The 11457-nt window shown below is 37.4% G+C and overlaps 1 protein-coding gene across 12 annotated transcripts in view; it reads left to right on the top strand.

The window, feature by feature from the left end:
* Positions 1-608: 608 nt before the first annotated feature.
* LOC145889752 (uncharacterized) overlaps positions 609-11457 on the top strand; it is a 35540-nt gene continuing 24691 nt past the window's right edge. For 7 of the 12 annotated variants that reach the window (XM_082980783.1, XM_082980784.1, XM_082980785.1 and 4 more), the window contains exons 1-31: positions 609-706; positions 816-845; positions 2384-2440; positions 2580-2728; positions 2786-2844; positions 3032-3119; positions 3580-3735; positions 3972-4099; positions 4310-4383; positions 4446-4612; positions 5645-5700; positions 5792-5888; positions 6032-6190; positions 6384-6517; positions 6740-6825; positions 7130-7380; positions 7629-7684; positions 7833-7929; positions 7991-8146; positions 8210-8340; positions 8498-8583; positions 8831-8935; positions 9174-9322; positions 9380-9438; positions 9603-9690; positions 9786-9944; positions 10253-10380; positions 10598-10671; positions 10735-10925; positions 11127-11182; positions 11294-11390. In XM_082980783.1, coding sequence (XP_082836909.1) covers positions 655-706; positions 816-845; positions 2384-2440; positions 2580-2728; positions 2786-2844; positions 3032-3119; positions 3580-3735; positions 3972-4099; positions 4310-4383; positions 4446-4612; positions 5645-5700; positions 5792-5888; positions 6032-6190; positions 6384-6517; positions 6740-6825; positions 7130-7380; positions 7629-7684; positions 7833-7929; positions 7991-8146; positions 8210-8340; positions 8498-8583; positions 8831-8935; positions 9174-9322; positions 9380-9438; positions 9603-9690; positions 9786-9944; positions 10253-10380; positions 10598-10671; positions 10735-10925; positions 11127-11182; positions 11294-11390 — 3375 coding nt within the window. In that variant the 5' untranslated portion in view covers positions 609-654. Of the gene's footprint in view, positions 707-815; positions 846-1661; positions 1839-2383; positions 2441-2579; positions 2729-2785; positions 2845-3031; positions 3120-3579; positions 3736-3971; positions 4100-4309; positions 4384-4445; positions 4613-5644; positions 5701-5791; positions 5889-6031; positions 6191-6383; positions 6518-6739; positions 6826-7129; positions 7381-7628; positions 7685-7832; positions 7930-7990; positions 8147-8209; positions 8341-8497; positions 8584-8830; positions 8936-9173; positions 9323-9379; positions 9439-9602; positions 9691-9785; positions 9945-10252; positions 10381-10597; positions 10672-10734; positions 10926-11126; positions 11183-11293; positions 11391-11457 lie in introns of those variants that run through there. The other 5 variants (XM_082980774.1, XM_082980782.1, XM_082980779.1 and 2 more) reach the window with 5 other exon arrangements.

Raw genomic sequence — 11457 nt, 5'->3', positions numbered from 1 at the left:
CAACGAACACGAACATAGGGACAATAACTGAACAACAACTATTGCAAAATCGCACGGTTGTTGTGATTATTGTGTGCTTATTACTAATTCAGATACTAACGAAGAATTTCCAGCATCTTAACCCTTGGCATTATAGTTGTGTTTGTGTTTCTATAAACGTGATTTCTTAAACATGGGACTGGTCATAGGGATAGGTTAGCACGCAAATGGGATTAAACCTTTTTTTGCCCCGGCGCGAAAAATTACCTCTGCGACTATCATTGTGCGAAAGACGGGATATTTTATGGCTTGTGAACAAGCTGATGACCGTTTTGCGAAAGAAAAAGTTTTTTTACTTGTTTGTGGTCACTTAAGTAGTGGCCTCCAGTCAATTTGGCAAGCACATGTGCTAAGATATGCACAGGAGAAAGGACATGTTTGAGTGGCAGTTGTTGTCCATCAATTGTATGGATTTGTGCTTTGGGCGTCGAATAGCGCGAATAAATGCAAAGCACTGTAATAAGAACTTTTTTACTTTAATATTTTAATGCCGTTTATAGACTCTCAGTTGTGCTTTAGTAGTAACATGGATTTCTAAAAAGGTTGTATACAGTATTTTTTCCGACATCTTCATTGTAAGTTTCAGAAATTATAGGTAGAGAAGTGTTGAGCAGGATGAACTTGCTCTCAGCATTCGCCATCTTGACCTTATTTTTAGTCACAAATGGTAATTTTTTGTTGCGTATGTTTTGCTTTTGTTTTGTTTTGAATGATTTTTAGATTGTAATTTTTCTTATGTGTTCTCTCTGTTAACAAATTTTTGCAATTTGTTTCAGGTGTGGAAATAGTGGAGACGGTCACTGACGGTTAGTGTCTCTCGCCTTTTTTTTAAGTTAGGTTATATTTACGACGTACATTATTATGCATGATATGTCAAGTCTATACGTTCAATCACTTGCTAATACTGTTTCCTACGGCAAGGGCCCTTTCAGCATATTTTTGTTATAATATCACCGCTATTATGTGACCGCTGTCGGTAATCAATGTTACCTCGCAAAAAACTAATGAAAAAATGCCAACGCCGAACAAAATTCACATGACTTTCACAGGGTTTGCCATATGCCCAGGATTTAATGCAAACAAATAAAAAAATGACTGTTTATAAAAATCATTTAATGTAAGTTGCCATTAAAGAACAAGAAAACGCTTTGATTACGCTGGTCTGAGAGATTCGCGCGCAAAAAACAATCACCAAATATTCTTGTGGTTATGGTACGATATATTTTCACGTATCAAAAGAACATATGCAAAAAATGGTACTGTATGAGTGCAAGGCATAATTTCCCTAATAGTGTCGCATATTGGTTTTCTTCGTTTGCTTTATTAGTTCTCTAAGTGTCGGGTTGCGGCCTGTCGCCTTTTTTCTTTTTCCTTACGCGTTTGTTGTGTGCAATTGAGCAATCATTGTAACAGAAGTTCGTACAAGATAAGAAAAGAAAGGAAGGATGGCGATTGAAATCCTTTACAGGGGACCTTATCGGTTGCGACAATTCCAGTGTTTAATCACTCGGGTTTCGTTTTTACTGATATACATTTTTCGTATCGTCAGCACCATTTATATAAATACAAATGTCTCCATAACGACCAGCACCACAACGCGTATGCTGGACTAAACGACTAAGTCGTATCCAGGTGAAAGCTTGCAGAAATGCAGAAAGTCTTAGGTGCAGCAAATTTGGTTGGAATGTTTATGCGTGGGGAGGTAGAAGATTTCGCCGACACCGATTTGTCTGATCGCATATAAGAACCGTGACTCTGGAGATTTACAAAGATTGTCCGTCGTCTTTATTCAGGGATTGGTCAGTGAGAAGAAATGACCTCGCGATATCCTGTTGTTTGGACTGACCAGAAACCCACCCTGTACTTATCATATCGCTTCTTTATCCAATAAAGAAGACCAATTTCGGTTCTACAATAAAACGAGACTGGTGCAAGTGCAGTGGAACTGACCCAGTGTAATTTTGCTGGGGCCTAAGCCACCCAGTAATTCCTCCTAAGATTAGGACCGCTTTGTCCTGGTTCACTGGGGCGAAAATTGTTGGTTTTCTACAATGTGCTTGCTTTCGAAATGTTATGAGTTTTCAATGTGGTCTCCCACGCAATCTTGGGTTCGCCGCCCCCGCCATTCTTGTTGCGGTATTACTCAATTAAGAACTCCAAGTTAACCAATCCCTATTCCTATAATATGTAGTTAGTCAGGCTGTTGTTTTCCCTTTGTGCTTGCCCAAAATAAAACCATGAATTTGAGCCACGCAGCGAAAACAACTCAAAGAACGTCGATTTTGCAGTTTAATGTCGACCAATAACAATTAAGCAATCCGAAACACTTTACCATGATTTTCAGCTGCGACGAGCACAACACCTCCAGCACCGTCAGTTACTCGGCCGCCACCACTGGAGTGTGAGTGGAATACTTTTTTACAGACACAATAGTTCTGATTGTGTTTATTGTATTTATAAATCACATGGTTGAGACACAATACAGTACTGGGCATCATCTCACCCATGCATAGTAATGCAAGCCATCGCTCATTTTTTAGCCACCAGTTTTATTGGAACCGCTTTGAACCAACTTCATCAGTACTCTGCGATAATCCAAAGCAGCATTACCGATTTTTACCATTATAACTACGATTCCACTAGCGAAATATCAGATGGTGGGGGTGATATGTACGACGGTGGAAATCGGGTAAACTACGCTAAACATTTGTTGTAGATTTCACTTCAATTTGTTTCTGTCCAATAGATCAACTTCTTTGGACCTTTCGACAACATAACTCGTCCCATCTACGACCGATTCTTCAAGTGGGTGAAATTGGTTTGCAATTAATTGAAAATAATTTTTCTTTGCATAAATAAATTATCTATCGACTAGGACCTTTTCATTGAAAGATTGAACTCTTGCCAGCATCACTGCAAAATATTCGGTTAAGATAACAAGCATAACATGTGCCAACCGCAATGAACAATAAATATATACTTTTATTTGTAGTCGTACAGGATATACAGCTGGAACCCATAGCGGTTATCCTTTTAATGCTCTGATGTGGATAGAAGATGCAGGACGCTATTCCATTCAGGTAAGTGGTTACAAATGCAAGTTTTGTGACAGCACCAAAGCCACCTATTTTGGAAAGCACATACGATAGTAGGTGGGATCAAGAAATCACTCAGTCATAAAGCGAACAAAGACTAACATGACCGCCTAGACTCGTGTGGCCGAAGCTGCCCCTGTTAACCCTATGCTCTCTCGTGGTGAAGTATTTAAGGATCAACGTTTTAAGTTAGGGATGTAAAATCTGGTTTGTCACATTATCATACCCAACTTTTAGTTTTGTTTCATGTGGTGTAAAGTGAACATGATTTTTCATATTAAACTGTACAATAAATTGCATATTAAGAATAGTTCTTCCCAACTAGAAACGATTTTGTCAAATACACTTCACGTAATGTTTGCATACTTTTATATTAATATAAATCTCAAAACAAAACCAATTTGTCCTTGTTGAGTTCAACTCACAACTATAACTGTATCTGCAGGTTCAAAGCTTTACTGGGGCTGACGGTGGCGGAAACATTGCCATTTTCAACGGCACAATAACCTACAGCAATGTGGTTTTGGAATACAGAGTCTTTCAAATCTACAGCGCTACCGATCCTACAATCTGTGAAGTCTACTACAGCGTCAAAAATACGGTAGATTTGTTCGTTTTTTTTTAGGCTGTACAAAATGTATCACATCTCATAAATATTCCAAACATCCGTTTAATAAAATATTAAAAAATAACAATGCATCTCCCAACAAAACAATTGACATGAGTCAAGCATCAAAAGTGTGTGTTTAGATATTAGTAAAAATCTAGCGAACTCGGAATGTGGAAATACGTTGGTTACTTTCTACATACCTACAATGCATTGCGTATAATATTCAGAACTGGCAATCATCAGGAGGAAATGTTCTCAAAACCTCATTCTCAAGAGCTACAGACCCAACCACAAATACGGCAACACTGGTGGATTCACCCAGGAGGATAATTCTTGGCTACACTCTTTTCTCCAGGTAATATCGCAGCACGTTTAAATTAAAATTCGTTGCGTCCCTGAAATAAAAATCGGATTATGTAAGTAACCGATGGTATAGGATAAGTGCTGCAACAACTTACGAGAAATATTAACCAATGCCTTCACATAGGTTTGCCATATTATCTTAAATAGTTGTTAGATCAATTAGTAAAGTGGTCCAGTTGTGAGAAATATTTTCTTCTTTCAGTGCCGGCGGGCGGTTGATTGGAGAAGATGAAGTCAGAAATGCCATGTTCACTTATGCCCACGTTTTTAACCAAGGCAAGTTTTCAGCCTTGCGTTAATGAATTTGTTGTTAATCTTTACATTCTTGGATTTAACAGTGGTGCCACCGTTCTCCATATTCCCACTTTCTCGGTCCCTGCAAGCAATTCGTTACTTTTCACACCAAATACGACAACATGTCACTGACTTTTACGAGTACATCTATGATGGGGCGCCCAACTCAATAGCTGACGGTGGAGGTGATATGTACGACAGTGGAAACAGGGTAATGATTACAATTTTATTAGTTTTTATGCTCTAAATGTTTTGGAATGTATGAATCTGTAAAAATTTACCTCATGAACACAGTAAATTGTGCCCTGAAAGTCTTTGTAAGCCTAAGCTGTAGAAAGTTTCTAGATCGTGTGTAGAGCGTTTCTAGATAAAATTAGGTGATGATGCCCTGGGCTTGTACGTCTTTTGTAATGCTTTGGCCAAAGACATCATTTATTTCATGTTCATGTTGGGTGTACTTGCCTATAATTCCCGCTATTTTTGATTGCTTTGGCGGACTATTGTATGAATGAACTATTGTATGAAGCAAGACACGTACATAGCGACTGATCGAGTTTAATTACTTTTTTCAAAAAAAAACACAATTTTCAAGTGGCACATGATGTAATTTTAACAAAAAAGTTCTTCCAGTAATGATAACCACAGCATTTTTATCACTGTTCCAACAATTTAATAGCAATCTCCCACCTTTATAAATTAAACTGTCCTGAAGGCACAATGTGTACTGTTGCATTATTGTCCCTATGTTGAGTATTGTTTCCATTGCTACTGTCTAAAAGAACGCTTGTGACCTTTCGATCAATTATGCAAAGCAATGAGTGCACAGCACAACAGAATACTACATGGTGTCAGAAGTGGGATTCGAACGTACGCCTCCGTTAGGAGAATAGTTCGCCGATAATTAGTAGCAACGAGCCACTTTGTTGCCTCATGCTGCAGTAGCACCGGATGGTGAATCGTCAACCAATGCCGTTCTTCCACGCAGGTCAAACAGAAACGTTGTTCCACCCAAACGACTTATTGAATCAATGTAACTTTAGTTTTGTGCGTATGTTAACTGTCCTTAAATTCCGTTGGGGAAGATGTTGCATTATTGTCTCTATGTTGAGTATTGTTTCTATTGCTACCGTAAAAAAGAACGCTTAAAACCTCTGTGGCAATTTGTTTTATCACAATTTAAAAAAAAAAAATTAAAATCACAATTTGTTTTCAACAAAGCTATTCTGTTCGGTGTGTTTGCTAGATTTTGTTCGGTCAGGATTCCGCAACGGAGAGCGTCTTATATGGACGAACTTACAGGTAGGAAATGTGAGATAAACCACTAATATAAACTCTAAATCAGATCGCGTTCAAATTCTCAGCTATAGGCTTATACATTTTTTAATTGAAGTTTCAACAACTATGGGTTTGGAACTGTCGATGACCACCCATTTGTCTCCCTCATATGGATTGGAGCAAATAACCCGACGCACACTTACACCATACAGGTATGCAAATTACTCCACAAACGTTGATGGGTTTGTTGGATAAATTGATACACTTTTGTTTAAATTTTTTTCCTGATGAGTTTTTCCGTTATAAATATGGCTTTGCTGATCATATCTGACAAAGAAAAAACCCAAATATTTAGGTAAACTCAAATGCGGGGGCAGACAATGGTGGTTCTGTGGATCGACAAAATGGAATAATCAACAACTCGAATTCCACAATCAACTACGAAGTCTTTCAGCTGTATAACGCCGGCGATCCAACGATCGTTGAAGTTTATTTCAGCGTCACAAGCTTTGCAGTAAGTTTTTTTTTGTTTTCTGTGTTTACTGGTATGATTCAACGTATATATATCGTTGGATTTCAAAAGAGCTACAACTTAGCAAGACTGGCAATGCTTATGTTATATATTTACACAGCTGCATGTCAATTGTACGATACTGAGTAAACGTATATTTTTGCAACAATGTTGTGAATAACCTTTTTTTGCACAGTGGGATTCATCACCGGTAACTCTTAATTTGGATGTGACAAGCAGTGACCAAAATAATCTGGAAAATCGTGCAACAATCAACAGTTTAATAATGCCATTGAGAAACGTGTTCTTCGGATACATGCTCTTATCCAAGTAAACGTGATTCATAATAATCAAAACCGAATCGATTAATTCCAAACGTTGAAACAATGTCCATCATGAACAAAAACGTTTTATCTCAACCTGAATACTTGTCTATTTCTCTCGAATTATAATATAACACATTTTTAAGCAGCCCCTTCTCAATCACTGTAAACACTCCAATTTATGCTTTTGCTGTACGTTGTTAGTCTTATTATAACAATTCTTGTTAAGGGTGAACGGGCAGTTTGTCAGTGACGTCGAGATCGAAAGCAGTTTGACCGAAGTTGCAACACTTATTGAGACATATGCATTCAGCGGTAAGTTCACGAACTTTGTATCAGAGAAACGGATTTCACAGAAAATTATAACATACTTACAAAAGCTTATCCGTAAGTCGGTCAATTATCATACCGACTAGTTGTTTGTACAATGGCAACATGACTATTGTCGATAAATGCTTGTCGGACGCCTATATGAGTAATGATTTTATTGGTGACGATGACATGTCAACCTATTTTATATGTATTTTATTTATTTTTCGAGTGTGTGCAAGTTCTATCGGGCAAAGTAAAAATTGATTCATTTAAAAGTAAATTGCACGATACGGATGTTTTCGTACAGATATTCCCATTGCAACCGCGAACTCGACCAATCCAGTCACAACAACCCCACAAGTGACGTCACAGCAAATAACAACTCCTCACCCGCCATTTTATCTGCCGTCACTGGTTGCTCGTCGATCCCTGCAGGCAGTCCGTGATTTTGCCAACCGAATTTTGCAACACGTGAATAACTTCTTCCCGTACATATACGATGGTGGATCGAATAGTATATCGGACGGAGGAAACGATATGTATGACGGAGGAAACATGGTTTGTAGATAGACATAAAGTGTTATAAACAAAAAGTGTTTAACATAAAAAAATTAAAGATATATTTTCAAAAAAATTATGATATTTGTTGTGCTACATTTTATGTGAACAAAATCTTAATCACAACCATTCAATAATATTTAAAATATATATTCCAAAAAAAATAATCTTTGTATGAAATGGAATTTATTGGAAATAATTTCTTGAACTTCGTCGCCTTTATTTGCTGTTGTTCTCGTATTGGTTAGGTATCCTTTGGTCGAGGGACTCAATTGACAAACGCCATATACGGACAAGCTTATGAGTAAGTAAAATTGAAACAAGATTATTTGACACTACTGACATAACAAATACACATAAATATATGACGCAGAACTGTGTGTTAAAACATACATGTGTGTGTACAGTTTTAACTGTTCAGGTACATAGGTGATGTTATTTCTGTTACACAGCTTTGACGGATATACCTTCGAATCTTCTCAAGATCATCCCTTTGTCGCCCTCATGTGGATAGGCGGAAACAACACCGTCAATTCCTATAACATACAGGTGTATGCCAATTTTTTTATTGAAGATATCCACTTAACTGATATTAATTATGCTTATTCAGGTCAATTCCAACGCTGGAGCCGATAACTCTGGAACAGTTACTCGAACAAATGGAATAATTAGACTAAACTGCACTATTCAGTACGAAGTATTCCAATTATTTGGAACCACCGACCCAACGATCGCAGAAATCTATTTTACAATTACAAGTTCTGTCGTAAGTTTTGGTGTTGTACCTTAATTTATAAAATTGATGGAGTAACAATGAACATATTTGTAGTGGAATTCATCACCAGTTTCTCTCAATCTTGACGTTAGAAATACCGATCAGAACAGTCTGGAAAACAGAGCAACAGCAAGTAGCTCCGTGCCATTAAGAAACGTTTTCTTCGGCTACATGTTGCTGGCTAAGTAAGAATTTCAGTTTATTGCATAACATTTGCAAGGAAGGTCCCAATATCAAGATTTCTAGGAACTAATCTTTAAATCGCATCTTATGTAATAAGATGAATGCCCTGCAACAAAACCAAGACCACAAAGTTTAAACAATGTGTTTTTTTAATTACAGGTCAAATGGGGAAGTATTCCGATCGATTGAAATCGATAATGTTTTGCGTGAAACTGCCACCATCATTGGAGCTTCCGCATTCAACGGTAAATGTTTGTTTTCGAAAAACGGGAATATTATTTAGTTACAGTTTACACGCTTTTAACATAGTTTTTAAAATGAGTTTGTATTTTGAGAACAAATTAAATTTAGTCAGTACTTAACACACAACCAACATCTGCTGGTTGAAAGTTTTACTGGACCGGATGGTGGCAATCATTTAAGAAAAAACATCGTTTTGTTTTAATTATTTTCACTTTATATGTTGAAACATAAGATCTTCTTGATTTTCAGGTGGATCTTTTACTACAGCAGTGCCAACAACTTCTGCCAATCCCACCACACAAACAACTGCTTCATCCACATTGATTCCTTTAGTTACACGACCGCCGCCTTTAGGTACGTCATTTCGCATCGAACATTTTTAAGTCATAAACTATATTTTGTTGCAAGAAATCTTTGATTGCGCAAGTGTTAATTTCCATCAATTGCATATCAAACGTAATGGTGAATTTTTTGGGTAATTAAAAAAAAATGAAATGGAACCATATAATGATTGCATCAATTTATCTATTTTGAAGCGCAGATTACAGTAACGACAGTCATATAATAGATGTAACTGTTTTCTTGTTTTTAGCCACCAGTTTCATTGGAACGATTTTGAACCAACTTCATCATTATTCTGCGACCATCCAAAGCAGCATTACTGATTTTTACCATTATAATTACGATTCCACTAGCGAAATATCAGATGGTGGGGGTGATATGTATGACGGTGGAAATCGGGTAAACTACGCTGAACATTTGTTTAAGTTTTCATTATAATCTGTTCTTGTTCGCTAGATCAACTTTTACGGACCTTTCGACAACATAACTCGTCCCATCTACGACCGATTCTTCAAGTGGGTGAAATTGTTTTTCAATTTATTAAAATTATTTTGGCTTTGCATAAATAAATTATCTTTCGACTGGCAACTTTAAACAAAAAGAATAAACTCCTGTCAGCATCACTGAAAGAAATTCGGTTAAGATAACAAGTGTAACATGTACCCACACCTCTTTATAGTCGTACAGGATATACAGCAGGAACCCATAGCGGTTATCCCTTTAATGCTCTTATGTGGATAGAAGATGCCGGCCGCTATTCCATTCAGGTAAGTGGTTACAAATGCAAAATATATGCAAGTAGCTTACAAGGTTGTGGGAACAAACCCACCTAGCTTAAACTCACAACTAACTGTATCTTCAGGTTCAAAGTTTTACTGGGGCTGACGGTGGCGGAAACATTGCCATTTTCAACGGCACAATAACCTACAGCAACGTGGTTTTGGAATACAGAGTCTTTCAAATCTACAGCGCTGGTGTTGATCCTACGATCTGCGAAGTCTACTACAGCGTCAGAAATATGGTAAAACAGTTCCTTCGTAGAGCTGTAGACAATATACCACATCTTATTAATGTAGAACGGTGACTGAGTCTGGCTGGAGTAACTACCGTGGCTCATATGTTTCGTTTTTATTCTTGGAAGTTTTAATACAACAATTTTTTATTCCAACCATTCTAAATATTAAAAAATGACAAAGTCTTCCCCTACAAAATAATTGACGTGAGCCAAGCGAATGTAACGTGTGTTTAGATATAAGTAAAAACTACCGAACTGATGTTGGTAATCTGCCAATTTAATACATTTATTAAAATGCATTGTATATTATTCAGAACTGGCAATCATCAGGAGGAAATGTTCTTCAAACTTCATTCGCAAGTGTCACAGACCCAACCATAAATACGGCTACACTGGTTGATTCACCCAGGAGGATAATTCTTGGCTACACTCTTTTCTCCAGGTAATATCGCAGCACGCACAAATTAAAATTGGTTGCGCCCCTGAAACAAACATCGGATTATGTAATATATAAGAAGTAACCGATGGTATAGGAAAAGTGCTGCAACAGCTTTACGAGAAATATCAACCAATGCTTTCACATAGGTTTGCCACAAAACCTTAGTTGTTAGATCAATAAGTAAAGTGGTCCAGTTGTGACAAATATTTATTTCTTTCAGTGCTGGTGGGCGGTTGATCGGCGAAGATGAAGTCAGAAATGCCATGCTCACTTTTGCCCATGTTTTTGACCAAGGCAAGTTTTCAGCCTTTATGTTGATGAATTTGTTTTTAATCTTTACATTCTTGAATTCAACAGTGGTGCCACCCCCGCCTGCTCCTACCATGCCACCGTTCTCCATATTGCCACTTTCTCGGTCCCTGCAAGCAATTCGTTACTTTTCACATCAAATACGACAACACGTCACTTCTTTCTACGAGTACATCTATGATGGTGGGACCAATTCAATATCAGACGGAGGTGGTGATATGTACGACGGTGGAAATAGGGTAATGATTGGTCATTATAACATTTAGGGCTTAAGCCTGACCAAATTTCCTTTATTAAAACGTATCCTTCTTTAAAGGTTACCTTGTAATGTACTATGGTAAATTGGACACGGCAGTCTTTGCAAGCCAATGTTGTATTTCAAATTTGGCGTTAATACATCCCATGAAAAGCAATTAAATTTTGCTTGGTGTGTTTGCTAGATTTTGTTCGGCCAGGATTCCGCAACGGAAAGCGTCTTATATGGACAAACTTACAGGTATGAAAATTTGAGATAAACAATTACGTAAACTGCAAATCAGATCGCGTTGCGAATTTTCAATATATACATATATATTAGCTATACAAGTCTTATACATTTCTATTAAAGTTTCAATGACTATGGGTTTGGAACTGTCGATGGCCACCCCTTTGTCTCCCTCATGTGGATAGGAGCAAACAACCCGACGCACACTTTCACCATACAGGTAAATAACTGTGTAACTTGATCCAACCAAATTTTAATCGTTTTGTTGGGTAAATTGACATACATTT

The sequence above is a fragment of the Ascidia mentula genome, chromosome 2, assembly GCF_947561715.1.
Source record: "Ascidia mentula chromosome 2, kaAscMent1.1, whole genome shotgun sequence".
Lineage (NCBI taxonomy): Eukaryota > Metazoa > Chordata > Ascidiacea > Phlebobranchia > Ascidiidae > Ascidia > Ascidia mentula.
Note: the sequence above shows the minus strand (reverse complement) of the source record. Positions and strands in the feature narration are given on the sequence as shown.